Source organism: Microtus pennsylvanicus, chromosome X (assembly GCF_037038515.1).
Source record: "Microtus pennsylvanicus isolate mMicPen1 chromosome X, mMicPen1.hap1, whole genome shotgun sequence".
In the NCBI taxonomy this organism is placed as follows: domain Eukaryota; kingdom Metazoa; phylum Chordata; class Mammalia; order Rodentia; family Cricetidae; genus Microtus; species Microtus pennsylvanicus.
The window spans coordinates 32,844,048-32,869,836 of NC_134601.1; the positions used below are offsets into that span (position 1 = coordinate 32,844,048).

Below are 25,789 nucleotides of genomic sequence, written 5' to 3' on the forward strand. Positions count from 1 at the left end.
AGGTTGAGAATGAGAGAAAGGCTTAGTTACTACAGGAATATGGATGAATTTATTGGGGGTAATGTCACTATTCTATATCTTGATTGTGGTGGGGATTAGATTACTACATGTTTTTAAGAACATGCAAGACTGTAAAAATGACTGGGGTTTGCTATATGTAAATTATACCTTACTTTTTTAGAGAAAACATATCTGAAAATATACAGATGGCTTTCTATAAATTCTCAAGACAGGAAAAAGAGTTGAAGTCAGTACCACATGATTTAATTTGTTCTTTCTTCATTTTGTAGACTTTGTTATTTTGCCTCTTCCAAAGGTCAATGAATTGAAATCGCCCACTGCAACTTCATAGTTGCATCCTCAGTAATGTTTCTCTTTGTGTAAGAATTTCTAGGTGTTAAACTGCATGTGCATATGCTGGTCCAGCTCTGACATTTAATTTGCTTTTTCTTGTTTGAGTAACAGTAACTATTTGTTCACAGGAAATTGGCCCTGATGGAGATAGCTGTGCTGTGTGTATTGAGCTCTATAAACCAAATGATTTGGTGCGCATCCTAACCTGCAAGTAAGTTTCATCTTCTTTCATATCCATAAAAATAACATCCTTAAAATTAGCATGATGAAGGAAAACTGTTTTTAATGCTTCCAAATTGATATAGCACTAAAATTGAATCATAGTTTCCAAAATCCAGTACAATTTGTTCTCAACAGTTTGTTTTCCCTACAGGAAACCGAGAAACCTAGTCATCGGTGTGTGTGTGTGTGTGTGTGTGTGTGTGTGTGTTTAGTACTTGCTTATTTATTTTAAATTCATTCTAACATTTCTTTTGAGAAAACATAAGCTCAACTTAGTAGCCTACTTTGAAGTCTTTACTCTTTAGATTTTAAAATACAGTTCCTCTCCAGAAGGTTAGTCTTAGATTGTCTTCGCAGCTGTTAAATAGCGCTGTTCTTGGAGCTCGTTTCATTGCCTGAAGCATTGGTACTATGTCGTACTCAGTACTTTATCATTCTGTTACTGAGAATGATGATTCCATTTTAGAGTTATGGAACTTATAATTTTAATATTGTAACATGTGAAATGCCAAGAGACTTAAGTCAAGTAGCATTAGCCATTTTCAAGTTATGAATACTAAAAATAACTTTTTGAGGCTAGAGTAATGGGGCCTCTATATTTAAGAGCTCTGCATTATGAAATCTCCAGAATCTATTCTTGTGGCCTCTTTATTAATGGTATGTTTAAAAGGGGAAAAGACATCCTAGCAAAGGCTAAGAGTCATCTCTGTGTGTGTGCGTGTGTGCATGTGTCCGTGGTGGTGGTGGTTGGGGGAGGCGCAAAGTGTGGTTTCTGTTTCACATCTTGTAACTGCATTATCTCTTTTCTCCTTCATTAGTCACATTTTCCACAAGACATGTGTGGACCCATGGCTTTTAGAACACAGGACTTGCCCCATGTGCAAGTGTGACATTCTCAAAGCTCTGGGAATTGAGGTAAACGTTGCTATATTCTTTCTCTGAAGGAACTTCAGCAGTGTGCTATTTATATTCCCGGGCATTTATGACAATAACATCCTTCTCTCTCTGGGGAGGTAATGTGCAAATCATTTAGTTGATACCAAAAACTAGACCTATTTCTTTCATAGCCACAGAGAGGCTCATACGATCGTGGACATATCCATTTTCCTTCTTCTCTCTTCGCAAATGTACTTAGTATTTGGATCAGAATTAGAACTCTAAACTACCAACTTACCTACTTTTCTGTTTTATTACCCTGTCATTTATTGCAAAGTTTCAAATTTGTCATTAAGTAACCATGACCATTTGAGAAAGCATAATAAAATTATAATTTTGTACTTGGTAAATGAAAAAAACATATCTTCAAGATAAATGTCAACTCTATGAAATCTTTTTAACAGAACAGAAATATGAGATGAGAGCAATTTTCAGTTCTCTTTTGGGACAGAATACTATATATTAATGTATACTGAATATACCTTGTTCCCACCATTATGTTTGAGGTGAAGAGATCAGCCAGATGAAGACATATGTACTCCATTGGTATAGCCAATGCCTACTCCCGCTACCATGACCGGGGCCAGTAAGAGATTTCTATGACATGAAAATGGGGTAGAGAAATATTACTAATAAGGTTAAGAAATATTACTCTGTGTTATCACTACTGAAAAACATCATAACCATATGTCAATGTAATAATGCATGTACTCTGAAAGTCAATTTGTTTGAATGCTTACCACAGGTGGATGTTGAAGATGGATCACTGTCTTTACAAGTTCCTGTTTCCAATAATGCATCTAATATTGCTTCTCCCCACGAAGAGGACAATCGCAGCGAGACCGCATCATCTGGCTATGCTTCGGTCCAGGGAGCAGATGAGCCGCCTCTGGAGGAACATGTGCAGTCAGCAAGTAAGCACCAGACTGCAGAGCAGTGAGCTCATCTCAAGTAGTCCACTGTGGGCCACACATCTAGCCACGTAATCTTGCTTTTTAGTGGTGGCTCCATTCATGCATTATGCCATTTCAAGTTCTTTTGCTATTTAAAATGATGCAATGAAAGATGTACTCCTGCCAGAAAGTATATGCATATTCAAAGAGTACATACATATTCAAATATTCCTGAAATAGACGGCATGCCGGAGGAATTAGGATTATTCACAGAAGAAGAGGTTTTGTTGGAAAGCTGCTCTCTGAGCCATTAACTTCTTACTGAGGTGAAGGAGAAACTTTAAATTTTAGAAGCCATTGTTTATGACAGATAAATCAGAATGGAGGATAAATGACTCCTGGAATAATAGAAGAATTTGATTTACAACAGTTAGGTTTATGCCTATATTCTCAGGAATCCATCTTGCAGATAGGAAGCTAGGTTTAACAATGGTATGTGCTGCCACCTGTTGACTTTTCTAGGCTATGAATCAATTGTTAGAAACTAAGATTGAACATAATTAATTTTGCAATTCATGTGGATTATTATTACAGCTTAGTAATTTTATATGAATGGAGAAATTTGGGGGTAATTTTGTTACTTTTTCCTCTAAAAATATCAAGTCTCTCTATAAATTAGTTTTCCTTTCTCTAACCTCTAACTTTTTCCAAGTTTTTCTTAGTTTGAAAGTTTCCCCTCGGTTCTTACCTTGAAGACAGCCGATTTTAGTGTAAAAGTGGAAGAAACTAATTACTACAATAGCTTGTGAATATTTCAGCTTTCTGTGCCATAAACCTTTGCCCTCTGTAGGCTTATCAGTGCCATAAATACCATTGCTGAAGACGTCACAAGGCACACAACCGTGTAAAAGCAAACCTTGTATTTCTTGCAATCTGATCTCCAGACATTTCCTTCAGTACATTCATAGGAATGTTAATTATCTGTGGATTGTTCTAGCTATAATACTGAGTCATTGTTTTTTTTTGTCATAATCTTGTGTTCCCATAATGATGTGTTAAGAGAATTTGATGAAGATAAAAGATAATTTAAATTGTGTTAGATTTTTTTATATACAAAATTCCACCCTACTTGATTGTGTTCCGTTCTTGTGGGGGTTGGTTCAGAGGGTGGGGAAGTAGAGAGACTTTACAGATCATTTGACTAGCAAATGAAATAATGGTCCATGTTCCTCCTGCATTCTTTCCTGGATGAATGCTAGTGACGCCCACTTTGAGGCCTTAAGGATTCGTCCCTAGATCCCTAGTTCCCCAGATTCTTCATTCCCTCTTTCCTGTTGATTCAATACACTTTCTCAGATCTGCCCCTTAATTTCTCATCTTTCATAAACAGAGTTTGAGCCCCTTGCTTCTCTATGTCATACTTCCGCTCTTCCTTTCCCAGTCTAACGTCTGCTCCCCCTCTGCAGGCATGCCTCGCAGACTCTTTCAGAAGCCTTGATTTCACTTTCACGTCCACACCCACAAATTTCTATGGATGCATTTAGTGAACTAAATTGTACCATGTAACTTTTATTTCCTCTTAGTGAGGAAGGTGTCTTCTGTTAAGCTGTTTCCCATTCAGCACATGCTGCCACCTAAGATATGGAAATTTGTGTTGAATAAATGATCCCTTAGATCACATTCAATTTTGTCTGTGATTGCATCTTGCCGGTTTGGGGATATGACATGTTTGTCACTGATTACAATGGCCGTTGATTTCTTCACGAGGGTAACTCAGTGAATACTGAATCCACTCACATTTATTTTTTATACACTTTTATACTCCCAATACAAAGTGGGGGGAGAAGTCAAAAAACTGTTATATTATGACACAAAGGATAACCAGAAGTTATTGCTTTGATACTTGAGACATCAAGCCATTGTTTCCTGAGTAAAGCAAGACTCGAACAAGCATCCTATAGGCAGCCACTCCCTAGGTCAAACCTCCTATTTTAAAATTAAGGAACAGGAATAGACTTGAATTCTCTCACCTTTGGTCAGGGTGGAGTGGATCCACATCTATGGGCCATCTTTTTTCCCTATAATTTTCTTAAAAATCCTTTTCTTATTTTACATGCCAAATCTATTTCCCACTCCTTCCTCTCCTCCTGCACTCTGCACATTTCCCCCCTTAACCCCCATACCACCCCCATCCACTCCTCAGAGAGGCTGAAGCTTCCCATGGGGAGTCAACACAGTCTAGCACATTGCTTTGAGGCAGGACTAAGGCCCTCACCCCTACATCTAGGCTGAGCAAAATATCCCTCCATAGGGAATGGGTTCCAAAAAGCCAGAACAAGTAATAGGAATAAATCCTGGTCTCACTGCCATTGGCCCCACAGTCTACCCCAGCCACACAACTGTCACCCACATTTAGAGGGACTAGTTTGGTCCTATGCTGGTTCCCTCACTGCCAGGCCAGAGTTGGAAGGCTTCCATTAGCTCAGATAAGCTGTTTCAGTGGGTGTCCCCATCATGGTCTTGACCTCTTTGCTCATATTCTCACTTCTCCCACTCTTCGACTGGACTTTGGGAACTGAGCCCAGTGCTCCACTGTGGATCTCTCCATCTGATTCTGTCAGTTGGTAGAAGAAGGTTCTATGATGATATTTAAGATAGTCATCAATCTGACTACAGGGCAAGGCCAGTGCAGGCACCCTTTCCACTATTGCTTAGTGACTTAGTTGGGGTCATCCTTGTGGATTTCTGGAAATTTCTCTACTGCTAGGTTTCTTGCTAGCCCCATAATGGCTCCCTCGATCAAGATAGCTCTTTCCTTGTTCTCTGTCCTTCCCCCATTTGGACCATTCTGTTCCCTCTAGTTCTTCTCCCCCTCCCCTTCTCCCCTCCTCCTCCTCTTCTGCCTTCCCTTCTCCCCCACCTCATGCTCCCAATATTCTCAGGAGATCTTGTCTATTTCCCTTTCCCAGGGTGATTTATATATGTTTCTCATAGGGTTCTCCTTGTTACTTAGCTTCTCCGGGGTCATGGACTATAGGCTCCTTATCCTTTACTTTATAGCTAGTATTCAACTATGAGTGGGTACATACCATGTTCATCTTTCTGCATCTGGGTTACCTCACTCAGGATGGTTTCTTCTATTTCCATCCATTTGCATGCAAATTTCAAGATGTCATTTTTTTTAACCTCTGAGTAGCACTCCATTGTGCAAATGTACCACATTTTCTTTATCCATTCTTCAGTTGAGGGGCATCTAGGTTGTTTTCAGATTCTGGCTATTACAAATAGTGCTGCTATGAACATAGTTGAACAAATGTCCTTATAGTGTGGTTGAGCATCTTTTGAATATATGCCCAAAAGTGGTATTGCTGGATCTTGCAGTAGGTTGATTTCCAATTATCTGAGAAATCGCCACACTGATTTCCAGAGTGGTTACACAAGTTTGCATTCCCACCAGCAATGGATGAGTGTTCCCCTTACTCCACATCCTCTCCAGCATAGGCTATCATTGATGTTTTGACCTTAGCCATTCTGACTGGTATGAGGTGGTATCTCAAAGTCAGTTGTGGGGGCAGTTGATTTTTATAATTTCAAGTGCATAATTACTTCATCTATGTAATACATCATTGGGATCAGTTCTGTTAGAATACAAGTCTTCAAAGTTAACTACCTACCTAATGTCCTAGAGGGCTTGTTGACTCAGTGGGTTTGGAGTGGGGCCTGAAAATGTATATCTATAGCAATTTTTCTGGTGATACTGATACTTCTGGTACAGGGAATATATCCACTAAGGCCCTTGGTTATCAAACATGCTGTACATCAGAATCACATGGAGAGATTTTTTTTTAAAAAAAAATCTGGCATATAAAGAGCACTTTAGGGCAATTTAATAAGAATTCATAAGGGATGGGGCCCAATTACATGTAGTTTTAGTTTAAATTTTGAAATAACTTTAGACTGAAAATAAGTTTCAGTAATAGTACCGACAGTGCTCATCTACCCCTTTCCTAGTTTCTGCAAATATGGATATCTTATATAACCATATACTTGCATAGAGCCTAGAAAATGACCTGATGAAATATTAACTACAGACCTTCTTCAACTTTACCATCTGGCCCACGCATGTCCTTTTTTCCGCCCCAAGACCTCACGCTTCCTGTACTTTTAAGTCTCCTTGATCTTCAATCTATGACAATTCCTTAGTATTTGCCTTTTATGATGTTGATATTTTTGAAGATTACTTTATAAAATGTTCCTTTATTTAGCCTTGTCTGCTGCTTCATGAAAATTAAATCACTGTCCATTTCTGGTAAGAATGCCAGAGGATGATGCTCTGTGCCTGTCAGCAGCACATATTATGAGGCACACGATGTTCTCATTACAAATGATTTTAACTTTGTTCACTTGGTTAAGGGTTCTGGCTGCCAAATTCTTCCCTTTAAAGTTACCATTTTCCATTTGTAATTATTAAATATCTTTTTGATAGATGCTTGGAAACCTTGCAAATATCTCTTTTGTCGTGGCTCCTTTACTGGCCAACTTTAGCAATAATTGATACTTCCTGTTATAATTTATTACTGAACTATTCACCAAATAGTGACGTTCTATTTCTATCTTTCTTCCCACACATTAATTTTCAAATTTAAGGAAGAGCCATTCCCTTTCTATTTTATTCATTTATTGGTAATAAGTGACATCACAGATACTTCTTTCATTCTTTGTTAGTTTCATGATTTGTCCATTGCTCATAGATTCTTCATTTCTGTCTTGAGAAACTTATTTAAGTTGGGTTCTTTACTCTTTTGACTTCCTTACTTTCTGGTACCATAGTATGCTTTCAGTCTCAAGTTGACTTTTTTTTCTTTAAGGGACCAAGTAGTAAATATTTATGGTTTGAAAACCACATATATTTCTGTTGCATATTCTTTTTGTGTATCTTTCAGGGGGAAGGGTTGGTTTGTCTTGAAAACATTTTCAAATGTGAAAAGCACTCTTAATGTGGCTTTGGCTCCGTGAGTTATAGTTTTCTGACACCTAGGCTAGAATCCAGGTTAATCTTGTACACTCCCTGTCTCAGAATCTGCCATTTCTTCAAGAGGTCTCTTCTTGGAGATTGATATAGCAAAAGCAAGATTTGGGCATTGGGCACACTCATAGCCACTGGGTGGTTATTCTGATCAATTCTTTCAAAGCACAAGGCTATAATGAACATGTTTCCTCACAAAGCTTTCCTTCTCTTCCTTTCTCTGTTCCTTTTCCTCTGATCTGGAAGACACTGAGTTTTTGCTGCTGGATGTGTGTGATTGTAGCTCCACAGCCAGGGCTCATTCTAGACCATCCTACTGGCCTTACTTGGAATTCCTATTAGTGATGGTGGAAGGAGAAGGCTTTCCTTATCCAAGAAATGTTTACTTAACCTTTCAATTCTAGAATAAAGATAGAATACTTTCAGCAACGACTATACAACCCATTTCTTTTTCTTTAGCCATCTGGCATGAAGTTATTTAGATGTTTTTTCATCCCCACCTTTCTTCTTTAAGGATGATTATATATTGTATTTACTATACAGTTAGGTTAAATAGCACAAGTGGTAGTAATGTGCAGCCAGGTTTAAGAACTGTTATATTTAAGAAAGAAAAAAAAGTAAAATATGTAACTTTTGTCGTTAATGAGACTATAATCCAGGTAAAAGTAAACACATGTACATGAATCAAATATAGGAACCATAAATCAATAGGGCCATAGTTGCCTTATGTGAAACAATATAAATTATGTTTTTTTTTGTTTTTTGGAGATAGGATTTCAGGCTGTAGCCTAGGTCAGCCTGAAGTTTACCGTGTAGTTCAGTCTAGCCTTGAAAGCACAAGAATGCTTGTTCCTCACTGCCCTGAATGCTATGAATATAGGCAGGCACCCCACACTGGATATGGAAAAGGCCACATGGTATTAAGGAACAGAAAGCGGTATAATCATCAGAGTATAATGACCTTGAATGAGGAAGCCCTCTTAGATTTGATGCAGAATTCTGTCTTGAAAGGAGAGACGAATGGAATCATCCTACATTTTCCCCTTCTGTTTTCAGATGAAAATCTACAGCTGGTAAACCATGAAGCAAGTGCTGTGACTGTGGATATTGTTCCTCACGTTGACAACCCAACCTTTGAAGAAGATGAAAGCCCCAATCAAGAGACTGCTGTTCGCGAAATTATATCATAAAATCTGTGTCAATAGAAACTTGAACCGTTAGTAATAACGGGACTGCCAATCAGGACCTAGTTTACTATTAATGAACTGGGTAAACGTAATAAAGAAAAGTGAAAGTGCTGAGGTGACTAATATTATACTATAGTTAAGTGGCTTAGCATATTTAACCTAGCAATTTTTCCACAAACTCATTATGATGTTTTTCATAGTCAAGTTTCCTCTTGATGATAGTGATAACAACATTTTTAAACATTCAGAACTGTCTACAAGTAGTCGGGTTTTTCATGTATAACAACTTTCTTATAAAAATATGTTGCTTTCAATATGTGGAGTAGCTGTAATCGCTTTTATTTTGTAATAGTATCACAATGAAACACTGCTACTACTTTCGCTTGGGCTATTTGTGTCAGGGTTTGTCTCCGGGTGTTTGTATTGATCTGGAATTGTAAAAAGCATTGCAAACTTAGGCTAGTGCTTCATGAAATGTCGATTTAAAATACATTACGTTGATAGAACAAGATTAAAGCAAAATGCTCATTTTAACCTTTTCTTTTTTAATTAAGCTGTGTGTGTATTTCATGTGAGTGTGAGCATAGTTTGTCAGAAAATATGAACTGAATTGGTTGATCGGTATATCAGTGACACCACACAAGATTATAGACACAAAAAAGTTTCTTACAAAACTATTGTAAACTATTTCTCAAACTTGAAATATTCAAAAGCACAGAATAGAAACTACTCTAAGATGTGAAAATAGTAATAGTAGAATAAATCACAGAAAATTGGTAACAGGCTACTCTGCAGAATTAATCTACAGAAAATGTTCTGTAAGATTTGTCTGTAGAAAGTATTTTCCAAACACTGTTGACATTGAAAATTAAGTTTACATTTGACCTAACAGGCTCTAATTATATTAAATTTAAATCCTGTCCATATATCTATAATTTTGTGAATGCATTTTGTTGGTGTTTGAAAAAGAATCAAGGGAAGGGGGGATTTCCAGGTGCCTTAATATAAAGTTTGAAGCTTCAACCACCAAAGTTAAATAGAGCTATTTAAAAATTCACTTTATTTCTATTTCGTGTGGCTTGTCCATTAGTTTTGTTCCCAGTGAGTTCAGATTCCAGCAGAATTTAGACAGAGATAGAACAGACATGTATTTTTGTTTGCTGACTATATGATGGATGAAACCATTGCATTCTTGTACACTGATTTGAAAATGCTGTAAATATGCTTCGATTTGTACTGATTCTCTTTAAATATGAAATGTAAATAAAATACTCCCATGAAAGAGTGCATCTGATGTTCCCTTTAGCTGTCATATACTCACTTTTGTGTATAATACACTTAGTTTTGAGAGGAAAGAATTGTTGGATGTAAACGGTCATTGATATATTTGATCAGTACAGACTAAATCTCTAGTGTGATCTTTACGTGTGACCTCATGCAAAAAGGGAAGAGATGCCATTATGCTCTGAACAAACTGTGAAGTAGTTTTAGATGTCAACAAAGTAAATAATAAAGCTTATCAGTAATAAAATACAAGGTTAAAATATCTTGATGTTAACCTGTATTTGTGCCATTTATGACATGAGGATTATTTCAGTATTTTAAAGCTTTCTTTCATTTTTTTCTTTAGACTGTATGACTGATAGGATGTTGTTAATGAATCAGAATATATCTTATCTTTTGTAAAGCATTTTAAGAATCCACAGATACTTGGATCACTTCAGGACCATGGTTATCAAAATCAGTGTACACATTTTATGTGACAACATGCCTGCAATATGAGTATTCTCTATAGTTTTAAAGGGTTTAAGTTTTGTGGGGATCATTTTGATTTGTTCCATCTCAGGATTAAAACAACCCATATCAAAGTTGGATAAGACAAGCCAACAGAAAAAGAAGAGAGCCCCAAGAGCAGACACAAGAAGCAGAGACCCACTCGTTCAGACATTTAGGAGTCTCACAAAAGTACTAAACTGAAAGCTACAGTACATATTCAGAGGACCTGGTGCAGACCTGTGCAGGCCCTGTACATGCTGCTTCAGTGAAAAAGATATTTTTAACTTAGAAAGATTATTTTTGTATGTATCTGTGTAGGCGGAGTTTTTCTGACTCCCAAATAACCACACAGATAATTATACATGCTTGACCGATAGCCCAGACTAGCTCTTACAGTTTAAATGAACCCATTTCTATTCATCTATGTGCTGCCCCGCGGCTTGTGGCTTTTACCTCTCTTGCGTGTCCTCCTTCCTTTCTAGCTGGCTGCACCCCTCTAACTCTGCCCTCCTTCTTCCCAGCATTCTCTCTGCCCTGAAAAATCCTGCCTAGCCATCAGCCAATCAGCTTTTTGTTAATGAGAGCAATACATATTTACAGTGTAAAGGGTTGTTCCACAGCATGTCTGTGTGAGGGTTTACATATGTATGGCGAGGCATGGCACAGTGTAGTGGCCAGAAAAGGTTGTTAGACCACCCAGAGCTGGTGCTTCATGATTTGGGGGAATGGATGAACAGCTTGCTAACATAGGTACTGGGATTTGAACTCAGATCCTTATTGCGTTATCCCAGAGCATACCCTCATGCCAAGAATAAATTCCTGTTCCTATTTCCAGCTTACGCATTTCACCAGTCTGCTTTCTGTCTCTATAGATTTACCTATTTTAGACAGCATACAAACAGAATTGTACAATAAAGGCTTTGCTGCTGGATTCCCCTTAGAATAATATGTTCAAGCTTCACCCATATTATAATGTATACATACAATAATTCATACCTTTCCATTGTTGAGTATATGCCATCATATGAGAATCTGACATTTGTTTGTCCACTTATAAGTTATTGAATCCTTGGGGTGTTGCACCATTTTAGTCATTATGGATAGAACTACCATGTAATTCACATATAAATCATTCTCTATATGTAACGCCAGGAGGAATTCCTCAAAGAGAGGAATCCTACGACTTCTTGATACTACCATTTGATATAATTTAGCTTAAACATCGGACTTTATACTATGCATTCACATGATATCACAACATAGGCTAATTCTTTTAACTGTAGATAATATTTGCACAATGAGCTGCAAACATAAGAAATAGGGGAGTCTGAGTATGAGTTTACTGGAATTTGAGTTGTTCCATGTTAGGAATATACATTTACCCCACACCCAATCAGAAATACTAAAAACATTTATAGAGACAACTGGAAAGGTAGGAACATTCCTTATCTCCTTCATACATTCATCCTTGTTTATTTGTAAAATATTTCGCTAAAGAATTACCAACCCAGACTGTAAAATGTCTAGTTATATTTTTGCGTACTGCTTTTCTTTGGAGTTAATTTTTATAGTATAAGCACAACAACTAACAATTAATACACTACATGAGAATAAAAGAAATTAATGATTGTGGTGGTCACTTTGACCTGCAGAGATAGCCTCTACCAACAAAGCTACTTCAGTAAAAAAAGTTTGAGAAGTACTAACCAGTAGTCCTCAATTTTCAGTGTTATGTGCCATGGTGTGTGCATGTTCATGTGCGTGTATGTGTGTGCATTGTATGTGCATAAAGGAATGCACAAAAGCTAGAGGAAGACATCAGGTGCCCTGCCCTATCACTCTTTGGTTTAGTCCCTTGACACAGGTCTGCCATTCAACCCAGAGCTAGGGTGGCAGTCACCCTGTCTCTGTCCCTGACGAGTGGATAGATGCTCTAGGCTTTTTATTCAGGTCCTCTTCATTAACACAGTAAGCACTTATCACTGAGCAATCTCTCTAGTCCTCACATTTTTTTAATATGCAAGAAGTTTCATAAGTGGGAAGCACTCATGGGTATAGTTCTTGGTGTTTAAAAGCATAGAAGTGTTTATGGCTGATTAACAGCAAGTTCCCTTTTTAGCTGTAACTCCAACTGCTATCCCAGTTTTGAACCATTGTCCCAGAAAACCTTAATGAGCAGGTACTAACAGAACCTTTTTTTAAAGGAGCAATATTGCCACCTTATGTTGAAAGGGCTCACATGGTTAATGAATGATGCCTACGTGGGGCTTACGTCAAGCATGATTAGTGGGCACCAGATTGGAGTAGTTTGATTTTCAAATAACCATTCACCTTAAATCAATGCATCCACAGCTTTATTGTCCCACAAGCTTCCAGGGAACCTTGGTCAAATATACATTCTAGCTATGCAGGCCAAGTGTAAGGCGGGAAGGTCTGAGTTTCTAGCTCCCAGGTGACCAGATGACACTGGTCTGGGATCCACACTTGGAGAAACAACACTTTAAATGACTGTCCCCTAAGACAAATATTCACACTTTGAATCTTATTGCGCCCAAATCTGCTATAGACTAAAACTCTATAAACATAGCTCATGTCACTTCAGATTAGCCCAGAAACTAAGTGACAGCGGAAGCCTTTCCCTAGCACCGTTGCTGGAACTGGTTTTGGGCGTTTCTTCCCTCATACATTTTCTCATAAGTATTTGAGGCCACTATTTAGATGAGCCAGTCACCCAGAAGACTGACCTCTGGATAATACACCCTCATGCTGTGCTATTAGGTGGGTTAATATATCGCTCAGAAAATAAAAATGAAAGCAAACAAATGAATTGGGATGCTTTTAAAGTTGTATAGCAATAACACGATGTGGAGTCACTCTAAACCACAGAAGAACAATATAGATTTTTAAAAATATTGTGCAGAGAAACACACAGAGAGATGCAAATGGAGGTGGGAAGAAAGGGAGAGAAAGAAACCTAAGCTTGGGCTGGAGAGATGGCTCAGCCGTTAAAGGCTAGGCTCACAACCAAAAATATAAGAAACCCAAGCTTATTCCAAAGTTTTCAGCTTAACATCTTGGTAAACAGTAGTGTTTCAAACTATGAGAGTATTAGACTGGGGGGATTAGGAGAAGTGAGTTTAGCATTTGGATACATTGCTTTTGTATCTACGGACCATACTCAGAGACAATATAGTGTTTTGGTCTATAGTCATAAATACAGGCTCAGATCCCAACTCTGCCATTTGTTTAGATGTGAGGACTCAGGAAAGTAACAATTTCTCCGAAACTGCACTTATAAACAAGAAAAAGCATAGGGTTATTTTAAAACATGTCATACTGTACATTAAGTGCCAGGACAATACTAGCAGGGATAGTTGAGATCATTTGTAATCCTAAAGTAATTTACAGTAACACACACAACTGAACAGCAAATAGAACCCCGTTCTGTTCTTAATGTGCTTTTAGAGAAACACTTATTTGCAAAGACTTGAAGTAGATGATGATCAAGAAAATTTTTTACATGATATACATAATTTAACTTAAAAACTGTTTAGTTTATATAATCAGCGAAATGTTTGTTTACAAAAGCCAAAAGCGTTCTAAATTCTCTGCTCTGAGATGTAAAGGGCCTGATCTTACAGCGGAGCGTCTGACTGGCCCTGCTTGGGTTCAGAGTAGGGTAAAGGAGCCATCCATTCTGATGCTCCTTGCCATAACTATAACCATAAGGGTACTGACTGACAATGGAAATTAAAAGGGGGCCGGAACTGTGCAAATGAAGGAAGACAAGAGGTGTCTACATTTGCTGCATTTATTGCTCTTTCACTGTGAAGAAAGTGAGAAAATGATGTACTTAATACACCTCAAGCTTGGATGACTTTGCACTAGGAAACACATCGTGTCCAGGCTCTAGGAGGGTTGCCTCCTCCTCTGAAGAGAGCTGCTCCACTACCTATTGCCTTTTGGATTGTCCTGTTTGGGGGGGGGGGGCTGGTTTTGTTGTGGTCCTTGTTGTTTGGAGGGTTTTGCTGTTGTTTGTCATCCACAAGAACTTTCTGTGACAGCCAGCATCTCCGAAGATTTAACCTGAACACACTCCTTCAAGGCAAACAGTTCAGTAGTTGCAGGACTCCTAGTCTGAGTGTGTCCCACCCCATAGTTTTAGCCACATGGCCATATATCTTCATTTTGGATACTTTGTCAACTTGTTTGATCCTTTATCAGAATTTTTTCTGTAAGCCTATTTTACTCGCAGTCTATTCTTTAGCTCTAGGGATTGAGTTAGCTTGACAAATAAAAACAGCCCTCAAATAATTCCTCCCAGAAGACCTCTTTCATTTTAGCATGCAAGTAGCTGTGCAACATTGCCAAGATACCAAGAAATGAAGGCTGCCCTACAAGGAATTTTGTTTTTCTTTAAACAGTGTAAGAAAAGAAAATACCCTCATAAGTAGTTTGAATACCTAAAATGTTAGATTTTCCATCGTTTATACCAGTATATAAACAGAGGCGGCATGGGGTAAGGGAGAGTTGCAAGGTGGTTTCGGAGTTTTCTAATTTTCCATTTTTGTGTTTTTTTTTCGAGACAGGGTTTCTCTGAGCGAAAATAATTTAATTTAGGCAAGAATTTTGAACAATGAATCTTATTACCAACTGTGAGACCTTGGATAAGTCACTTCACTTTCTAGCGCTTTCCATTTATTAGCGAGCGCAGTGGAGGATCTACTTGTAAAGACTTCAGGGAGAGTTACCTGAGAAATCACCTGCTACCGAGTTGGCGCTGATTAAACGCAAGTTGCTGCAGGCTATTGCTTCCTGGATGGGACATTACTCAAAAATGCCGGAAACTTTGTTTTCAACTAATTAGTCCTCTCACTATAAAACAACTAGAAGCATTGCTATCATACCCTGGGTTAGCCTATTTGAAGCAAAAACGTCTTTAACTTTACACTACAGGAAAAACTCACTTAACTGGTGGCGGGACCGCTTCGAAGGCGTCCCCCACCCACCCAACTCTTACCCCAATGCATTGCGGGAAATGTAGTCTCTAGCTAAAATCGAAAGGGTGCAGGAAAACGGATAGAAAACTACAACTCCCAAGAGGAGACGAAGCGGGACTATTTCCCAGTCTGGCGGTTGCTCCGTGGGAGGGAGTTGGCACTCTCTCTGCCTACGTGGGAGAGAAGGCAGGGTTGGGGGGTGGGAAGTGTGGCAAACCTCCCGAGGCGCCGCCGCCAAAGGCAGATTTGGTGGGAGGAGAAGTAGAGGGGTGAAGACAGGCTGGGAGGGGAGAGGTAAGGAGGACAAATAGGTCGCCGCTCCTGAGGCGGCACAAAGTTCTTCAAGATGTGGCTGAAGCCCGAGGAAGTGCTGTTGAAAAATGCGCTGAAGCTGTGGCTGATGGAAAGATCCAATGAGTACTTTGTCCTGCAAAGGCGTCGAGGCTACGGGGAAGAAGGCGGAGGGGGACTTACAGGTAAGTGGCGGCAAGCAGTTGCGGCCGGCTACACCTGAGTTAGGACTGTGCCCACCGTCACTTAAAAGGTGGCGAGGCAAACAGTTATTCGTCGCCGCCCGCCTAAACCCGCGGCAACGGACCGGGGACTCTGCTCCCGCTACCACCTTTTTGCGGCTACCACAGAGTCCTGACTGTACTGCCCTGGACTAACAGTTGTTCTTTGGGTCGGACCGGGGATGGGGACAGCTATGGAGGAATCCAGTACCTGGGGGGGAGGTTGCTCCCCATGGGGGAGGGGGCTGGCGGCCAGTGTAGGCTAGCTTGACTAGTCCCCTTAAGACCAGCTGTGGGAGCGGGTTCGCGATTGTGAGCTTAACTTTTTTCAAAACATACACAAATAATCACCACCCTGGGGAGTGAGTACGCGGGGTGGTGGTGGGGCGGGGTGGCTTTGTGAGGACGTGGGAATCTTAAGGAGAATGAAATTCCCCAGTCACACACTGAGAGAGCGGCTTCAAGTGAGATTTGGGTCAGGGCGTGGGGATGCTTGATGCTGGGGAAGTGGAGGAACCCTTAGAATTACTCACCTCTCCCAATTTTGCATCTTTTGATATGTATATATATATCTTCCAATTTTCAGTCCTTGGTACCTCTGTTTCTGTTAAGCACACGTTTCTCTCCAGTGAGTTTGGCACTGCCTCTTCTTTCAAAGATGTGTAAGTCAAACCAATTAAACAGAAGGAAGTTCCTTCCTAACCCATCCTCCCACAGTTCTTAATTTTAAAAATTCAAAACGGGTCCATGTCTGAAGAATCCAAAGAAGGCTATTTTGAGATCCTTAGTCTTGGGCAGAAGCTTTCAAACTTTTGGTCTTTGGGGAGGCAAGAGCTGTTTTCATGCTAATTCGTGGCTTGGTATTAGGACCTTGAAGTGGTCAACCCGACCAGGCTTAATTTGGGGAAGGTGATGGATGTAGAGGAAAGAAACAAAAATCTGAAAACCTACATTTTGAGCCTCTCAATTTTTACCTGTTGGATGACATTTGTCAAATTCTTTAATATATGCAACCTTAAAGCATATTGTATGCTACTCTGACGTTTGGCAATTATAATTCTGTTCTCAGCCTTTAAAGTGCTTGATTAAGGGAGGAAGGTGGAAGTAGAGGAGAAAGATCAGCTAGTTTACTAGAAGATTATAATGAGAACCAAATGACTGAGGCTTGAATGAAGAAGATTCTTGGTTTAAGTGGCATTGATTTCCCTCTTCAGTTAAAAACAAATACCATTGCATGGCTGGGACAGACTGCAGGGCCACTGGCAGTGGCACCAGGATTTATCCCATTGCTTGTACTGGCTTCTGGGGAATTATTCTCTTTGCAGGGATACCTTGCTCAGCCTAGATATAGTGGGGAGGTCTTGGACCTTCCCCAAAGCAATGTGCCTTACCCCCTCTGAGGAGTGGATGGGGGGGGGTGTGTAGAGGAAAGGGGAGGAGGGGAGGGAGTGGGAACTGGGATTGGTATATGTAAAATGAAAAAAAGGTAGTATGTTTTTTTTAAAAAAAAGAATAAAAATATAAAAAATACTGGTGCCAACTTTATGGAGATAAGAGTATAAAATGGTGGATGATGGTCACAAAGATATATTTATGTTAAGGCAAGCCTCCCCTAATGTGGATAGAATTCATATGTCCAATGAGATATATAACTTTATAAGTAACATTCATCTTATCCAACTTCTAATGGCCTCCAGGCAGTATGTAAACAAAATTTGCCCTAATAAACCCGGCATCTAACATTTTTATCTTTCAAAATTACAATTTATTTTACAGAAAAGTTTTCATTTAAATGGCAATTTCATTTAAATGAGAATTTCTTATGGCAGGTCAATTATAAATGGATTTTTTCTCTCTATCCTATCTACCCCTCATATTACTTCCCCATTTGCTAGAAAGCAAGGAAATTTGTCTGAAGAAGTAAAAGATTTCTATCAATCGTGTATGTATGTAGTGACTTATGGCGCATTTGTTTCTGCTAGATACCTGAAATACCCAAAGTCATGTAAATTAAACAGAAGGACTCCAAAAGGAGCAAAGAGCTATTTGCTGGGCTGTGCTTGTTTGCATGCGCTTTCATCAGAGCATGAGTGTAGACTGGCCTAAACTCGCCTTTGTCCATCTTATTTCCTTTATGTGTTGTGTTCTGTGCTACCCCTTTATACGACTACTTTCCAGGTTTTATATAATGGAGAAATGATAATGCTCACCAAGAAATGTTCATTATTGTACTTTAAGATTTGTTTTCGCCAGGCAGTGGTGGCACACGCTTTTAATCCCAGCACACAGGAGGCAGAGACAAGTGGATCTCTAGGAGTTCGAGGCCAGCCTGGGCTACAGAGTGAGTTCCAGGGCAACTAGGGCCATACAGAGAAACCCTCTCTTAAAAGACCAAAAAAAGTTCTGTTTTCTTTGGTATATGCTAACTGACAGTAACCACCCAGTAAATATAATGTCTTGAGTATGGATTTGGGGAAGTGAGTTGGCTTCATTTTGGGGGAGAGGTCTAATTATATAGCTCAGGCCAGCTTCAAACTCACTCTTGTCCTTCCTCAACCTCCCACCTGCTGGTATGATAGGCATACCCCGGACACACCAAGCCTCGTGGACTCACCTTTCTTCCATAATGATGGTTCTATCAAGAGAATTTTGACATTAGAATCACAAGATCCCTTTTCTAAATGTTTTAGAGACTTAGTGGACATCTGGTAGATAAGTAACCATTTATCAAACTTTGTTCTCCTTAATTATCCTGGTCACAGCAGAATGGAATTTTTTTTGGAAATTTTTGTTATATCTAAAGTGGTGGTGGTGGTGGTTGCTGTTTTTCATTAATTTAAAGAATGTTTTATTCTGGATTTCTCTAGTTGCCTCACATTCTCTCATGGTTGATAAAGGTAAAGACTTCACTATTGAAGCTAAATTTAGAACCTTGCTTTATATAATTAAAATAATTTGTGCATATTTGGCTTATTAAGCACAAATCAGCAATTTTCTCTGCTTGGCGCATGAGAGGCACTACAAAGACTGCATCCTGTTAAGTACTCTACTGAATGAGGCTTAGGAAGACCTGCCAATCAGGAAGTCTTAGGTAGTTTGCCGACACTATTTTCCTCTTTAATTTTTCATACCTGACTAGTGGTAAGCAGGTTCTTAGACATTAGATTCATAATTTCCATAAGCAGACCTTTTTTATTCCATGTAGAGCAAAACTAGATAATATACATTAAAACAAAAGATTTTAAAATATTCTCTTTCCTTATCCCTTCTTTTATCTTGGCACTGTCCCTTTGAAATTAAAGCATCTGTATAAACTAGAACATGGTTAAATTTGAAGTAAGCATTTTATTTTAGAATATTTGAAGTAAGTTCTTCAGTTTATATTTAGACTTTATAAATCACTGTGAATGATTTACTCTAAACACATATATAATAAGCAGAATTTATAACCATTTAATGATCATGTCACAGAAACCCTAAGTTTTTCTTTTTTTTAAACCTTCAACTCAAGAATCAAGCTCTGAAAATGTTCATATTGCATATGTATTAGCAAAATACTGTGGCATTTCATGCTCACAAAGGAATCATCTGATAAAATGTTTGGTACCCAAAGGGTAAACATGTGATTTTTATGATAGGAAAATCCTGCTCCCCATACATATACAACTCATGCTAAGGGAAAATTATCATATTGGCTTATTAAAAAGAAAATCCCACAAGGCAAACACTAAGAAGGGAAAATCACATTTTGTGCCCATGCCCCAATCCTTGGAGCATCTGATCCTGGTAAAATCAAGTAAAAATTATCTTTAAAGATCTCCTGGGAGTTAGAGAGATGGGTCAATGGTTAAGAGCAGTGACTGCTCCTCCAGAGGACCAGGTTCAATTCCCAGCACCCACATGGTGGCTTATAACTGACTATAACTCCAGTTCCAGGAGATCCAACATCCTCCTTTGACCTCCACAGACACCAGACATGTATGTGGTGCACAGAATACATACAGGCAAAACACTAATACAATAGAAATAAGTAAATTAAAAATATATAGATATAAAACACATGTCACACACATACACGGTGTGGTGTGGTGGTGGCGGCGGCGGCCGTGGTGGTGGTGGTGGTGTGTGTGTGTCTTTAGAGGTATTAAGATGTTCCAGGCAGGCAGGTGAGCACGGTGGGAAAGATTCCTCCTCTCTGGATGTTACATTACGGGATTTTTGCCAGCATTCACATTGTGCAAATGCACCCATCTTCATTAGAAGATTCAAAGACCGCACTGACTTTATTAAGCCTGTTTCTTTTACCTTCTTTGATCCTTTAATATGTATTTGGTTTCTTTACAGATGTAATTTTTTTTTACAAATAAAGGCTTAGCATATTCATCTGGAAATGAAGATAACGTCTTCTCTATCTCAGATCACTATAGTGTTAGTCAAATGGGTTTTGAAATCTGTAACAGTCATTTCATATTAAATGTTAGTTTAGGTCCTGAAAAACCAAAGAAGTCAGTCTCAGTCCTGTCTCCCTCTCTCTTCCTCTCCCTCTGTCTCTCTCCCTGTCTCCCCACTATTTTTGCCCTAGTAATTATTTTTTTGTAAATTCTTCAATAAGTAAAGATTTCAGTTTGAGAAAGAACTGTGTATGCGTGTAAAAACTTCTAGTTTTCAAGTATATGTCTTTTAACATGTTCAAGGATGAAAGACACAACCTAAAAATTATTTTTATTAACCGCTTTCTGAAGCTCTTAGTGTAAAATTGGCAGTGTTCAAAATGCCATGTGGCTATTGGGTTAGTCTAAAATAAGCTCTCACAGTTCTGTTTGCAGGGCTTAGGTCTGGTAGCACAATAGTAGAGTCAGGAAAATGTACCACCTCTGTTGTATTGGAATATAGTTTTTACTAAGTGCATTGCCAGTTTACTAATTAGTTTTCTCATTAACTTTGAATGAGGTTGACATTATAAAAAATTCAGTAAAGGTGTACTGGCCAGACTTTGTAAGCATGGCAGCTTACAATTAAAAAATCAGCTGTAAGGTTACAGCAGTTATTACTGTGGACAGAATTTCTAACCAGGCATTTTACAAAGACTAGAGATGAATCTTATTTGTAATTAGAAAGTTCATTTACATCATTCTTTTGCAGCTAGAGTTGTGATGTCTTAAACAGTGCCCTCAATCTACTTTATAAACATTTGTTTGTGTGTTTGTCTACTAAGCTAGCACATTGGTAATGAACACATCAAAGTTTGCTTTCTGTTGCTGTGATAAAACACTCTGACCAAAACCAACTTGGGGAGGAAGGGTTTATGTCATCTTATAGTTTACAGTCCATCATCTGGGCAGGCCAAGGCAAGAACCCAAGGCAGGAGCTTGAAGCAGAAACCAGGGAGAAACACTGCTTACTGGCTTGCTCCCAGACCTTTACCTTTCTTATAGCAGCCCAGGCCAACCTTCCTAGGGTTGGCACTTCCCACAGTGGGCTGAGTGCTCCTACATCATAAGCAATCAAGAAAATGCCCCCCAGATGTTCCTGCAGGCTAATTTGATGGAGGCAGTTCCTCAGTAGCTGTTCCTCCTTCCTAAGCGTATCAAGTTGAAAGCCAGTATTAGCCATCACAAGCACGATCTTTAACTTGTAGCTATGTCAATGGCCTTTTCTTTAACATCCAACCCTTTATAATTCCTAGTTTGCCACCTATAAATTGGAAGGGGCAATTAATGCTATTGGTCTGTGTACTTTTTAGATTTTATTTGTTTACTGTGGTGTGTGTGTGTGTGTGTGTGCGCGCGCGCAAGTGCGTGCATGCGTGTGAACAATAGAACAACTGAGAGTCAGTTCTCTCCTTCAACATCTATGTCTCAGGGATCAAACTCAGATAGTCAGGTTGGGCAGCAAGTACATTAACTCACTGAGCCATCTTGCCAGCTGAGCTCTGTGCTCTTAACACTGGATCCTGTTACATTTGACTGAGGAACATTTAAAAGCAACTAAATGATATTGGTATATTTGTGGAGAAATTAATGTCTTGGATTTAATTTAAAATATTTCTGGAGGGAACAATAAATAAAAGTTGATAATTATTGAAACTAGATTATGGATACATAGAAGTTCTGCTATATTTTATTTAGTGTTTGAAAATTTTGTAATATACAGTAAAAAAACAGAATAATAATATCCTTATAAAAAGATCAATTAAATCATAATCCCTGGGCTTCAGTGCTTTCAAAACTTAAGTTGTAAAACTCTTCTAAATGACTCAAATTTGTAGTTTGAGTTGAGAATCATTATCATGAGAGATAAAAACAATCAAGATTCAGAAAGATCTGAAAAATTTGAAGTGCTCTAAAGCAGTGATTATATAACCAATCAAACTGCAGAGTATGCAGCCCAGTCCCAACTGATATACCTATAACATAACTGCTGCACCTAAGGTCAGGGATCATTGCAGAAGAGGATGAGAAGATTGTAAAAGCACTAGGGATAAGGAGTTTGTGTCTCCTAGAAATGTAGGAAGCTACACCTGGGAAGTCTCAGTGAGAAGACTACCAATTACATGAAATGAACAAGGACATAACTGTAGACATGCCAAAGTAGATGGGGGAAAGACCACGAAGCCTCAGCCCTACACAAAGAACTATTAGTAATTAAAGAATTCTGAGAATGAGAGAAACAGTCTTTCCCAGGAAAGAGCACACCAATGGATTAGCCAATACCAGATGGTCAGTCCCGAAAACATGTATACAAATGGCATTTTATACAGACTAAACAGGTTGTATTTGTGCATTATACACATAGACAACAACAACAGCAATCAAAAAGAGGCCATGAATTTTAAAGAAAGCAAGGAGATGTACATGGAAGTAGTTAGAGGGAGGAAAGGAAAGGGAGACATGATAGAATTATAATATCAAAAATTAAAAGGTTATTAAAAAGAAAGATTTAATTTTTGAACAAAAAAACCAATTATTTAAAATGGGTAAATGTAAACATATATACACCATTTTAATATATATATATATATTCTCTACTGTACAAATAATACCTAGGTCAGTGCTTACATTTATAAAAAGGATCAGTGTATATTTTATCACAAGCGTAATTTAATAATGATGTGGTATCCAAAACAACTAGTCATCTTAGACTACATTAAAAGAATTAACCAGAGATGGTGCTTAGTGGTAGAATGCTTACCTAGCTTGCACAAGGCTCTGTATACTGAAAAACACAATAAAATATTCATGGAATCTGTAATATAATGGTCTATGTATGTTCAGACCTTATCTGGAATCGAGGTGAGTTTGTTTTGATTTGTTTTGGAGGTAAGTCTCAGGTAACCCAAGGTCTTGAACTTCCTGCGTAGCTGAGGATAACCTTGAACCTGTGACTGTCCTTCCTGCCTCCAACTCCAAATGTTGGGATTATAGAAGCGACCATGTCTGGCTTAGTGGTCATGTTTGAGTGACACTTTTAACCACTATATCCAGGATAGGTATGTAGTTGGTGAAAACTAAATTGCCCTTCAAAATGGAAAGAGTTTAAGACACTGACAACAGGCCATTAAACAAAGCACAGAGTCATTCTACACACAGAGCTCTATGTACAGATCATAAACCCAAATAGCAGGCCCTGGCTGTAACCTTGGCAAATACAATTCCTTTTGTATTTTAGAAATAGGCAGCCTTGGAGAAGTAAAGTCCAGGGATACTGTATAGGAGGTCAATGTGCTAGAGGTTAGATTATATGACCAGTCAGGATATTTTTCATTTCCAAAGTCTGTGGTTCTTTTTCCAGTTAAAAAGATTGGCTTGTGGATAGTAATTATTGTTCACAAAAATAGTATCTTTTGAAAACCCTCATGTAACTTGGCATTTTTGGTAATTTTCCTGTGACATTTAATAAAAGTATAACTCACATTAATTAATGAACTTATTTCCTTAAGAATGTGGGTGTAACTTGCTTTTTTCAGGATGCTACAAAAACCCATGAGTCTTTACCAGGGTCTGTAATGTTGATTGCTATGTTAGTTATAGTCATTAGAAGGATGATTTGCGTATCTTTATATTCTGAAATTTCTTATCCGGCCATGCCGCTGACAGTGTCTAGTCTATTGTGAATTCGTGGTAGTTACAAAGGTTTCCCATGAGTAGGCTGATTCGGGGCCTTCAATGTTCAGGCAGGCACATGATGAACCTCTGTGTATATGGAAAAGCCACCCAAAGTTGTTTGCTTATTTTCTTGTACTTTTAGAACTCAGGGATTGGCACATATTAATTCCTGTATGGCTTGCAGGGACTGATGATGATTAGAGCTTAACGAGCTTGAAGAGTTCCCCAAGTGACTAGAAATGTATTCTAGTGCTAGCTTCCAAATTACTTGTTGCATAGTTTCATATTAACTACCTAATTCATGCACTTAGACAATCCTAACAGTTTCCTTCTATATTATGTAAGACATAATGCCGTCAACATTTCTGTTGCCAAAAAACATGTTAGCCTTTCTTGTCAGTGATTTTGACCACTTTGTCCCTAGTGTCACAGCCCATCAGAGGATTGTTGTGTCACTCGGAAATGATTTTGTGGCCTCTCCTGTCTGTCCTCTCTTCCTTCTCAGATATCCACACTGCCACTGTTCTTTCTGCTAAACTTTACCCATTTAGTTTTCGCCAGTTCTTCTAACACATTTCATAATGTGTGAATAAAGAAATAACAATTGAGCTAGTTTTATTAAATATTTCATGAATAAATAAATAGTTTTCCTTGCAACTATTTTTTTTTTGTCTTTCCAAATGTTGTTTAAAATGAACCTCTTGGAAGACAAGTGTCAAATAAAGTGGCAGCGCAAATGCCCTGTTGTAAATGAATACTTTTCCGCCTTTGAGAAAGGATCTCAGGCAGCCCAGTCTGACCTCACACTTGGCATATAGCCCACACTGGCTTTGAATTCCTGCTCTTCCTCAGTGGTGGGATTCCAAGTGTGCACCCCACATCTAACTTTTAGTAAATACTTTCATAAGTTTTAATTTTTTTATCCTGACAACTTCGTCAATTTATTTATTTATTTATTTTTGGTTTTTTGAGACAGGGTTTCTCTGTAGCTTTGGTTCCCGTCCTGGAACTAGCTCTTGTAGACCAGGCTGGCCTCGAACTCCCAGAGATCCACCTGCCTCTGCCTCCCGAGTGCTGGGATTAAAGACGTGTGCCACCACCGCCCAGCCTTCGTCAACTTATTATATGCATATTTGTATACATATGAATTGATTTTTCAGCCAATCTCCTTGTATATTTTGCTACTTACTCTTTGGTCTTGGAAATATTTTTTAGGCTCCTGCCTTCAAATTGAGAACATTCTCCCTTTCTTCGTTTCCTGCGTAATTTCACTCCCATTACTCTGAGAAGACTATCTGCATATGTTTAGCTCCTCTTTCCTTGATCCTAGAGCAAATGTCCAGCTTCTTACGGCTTCTGCTTTGATGTTTAATTACCTTTCTTTTTCTGCTGAAATCCTCTGATATTTCCCTCCTCATTAGTTGAAGTATAATCATTTCCTCTCTCTCTCTCATTACCACCAGCTCTTATCCAGTACCTCCTCTTAAATAGTATTTGTCTAGATTTTATGATTCTTGGTGCTTCAAAAAAATCTTCCATTCATACCTTACTTTGATTTTCCTTTTGCAGTGCTGAAGATCAAACCCTGGGGTCTTATGCATGCTAGGCAAGCACTCTGCTATCAAATCAAATCAGCTCAATCCCCAACTCCCACCCTAACTTTTGACTGTACCTAAGTATAATCTACATGCTGCCATTGCAGAAGTCTTCGTTTTAAAAATCCTGCTTCATTTTCTTATGGAAGGGTTGAAATACCTGGAATATGGACTAGGAAAGCT

The 25,789-nt window shown here is 38.6% G+C and overlaps 2 protein-coding genes across 4 annotated transcripts in view; both read left to right on the forward strand.

The window, feature by feature from the left end:
• Positions 1-10,308, forward strand: part of Rnf128 (ring finger protein 128) — a 103,139-nt gene extending 92,831 nt beyond the window's left edge. The window contains exons 4-7 of one of the 2 annotated variants that reach the window (XM_075957660.1): positions 483-565; positions 1,395-1,491; positions 2,258-2,426; positions 8,488-10,170. In XM_075957660.1, coding sequence (XP_075813775.1) covers positions 483-565; positions 1,395-1,491; positions 2,258-2,426; positions 8,488-8,621 — 483 coding nt within the window. In that variant the 3' untranslated portion in view covers positions 8,622-10,170. Of the gene's footprint in view, positions 1-482; positions 566-1,394; positions 1,492-2,257; positions 2,427-8,487 lie in introns of both variants that reach the window. The other variant, XM_075957659.1, reaches the window with a different exon arrangement.
• A 5,260-nt stretch (positions 10,309-15,568) lies between these two features.
• Positions 15,569-25,789, forward strand: part of Tbc1d8b (TBC1 domain family member 8B) — a 70,343-nt gene continuing 60,122 nt past the window's right edge. The window contains exon 1 of one of the 2 annotated variants that reach the window (XM_075957630.1): positions 15,569-15,870. In XM_075957630.1, the coding sequence (XP_075813745.1) occupies positions 15,741-15,870 (130 nt within the window). In that variant the 5' untranslated portion in view covers positions 15,569-15,740. The remainder of the gene's footprint in view (positions 15,871-25,789) is intronic. The other variant, XM_075957631.1, reaches the window with a different exon arrangement.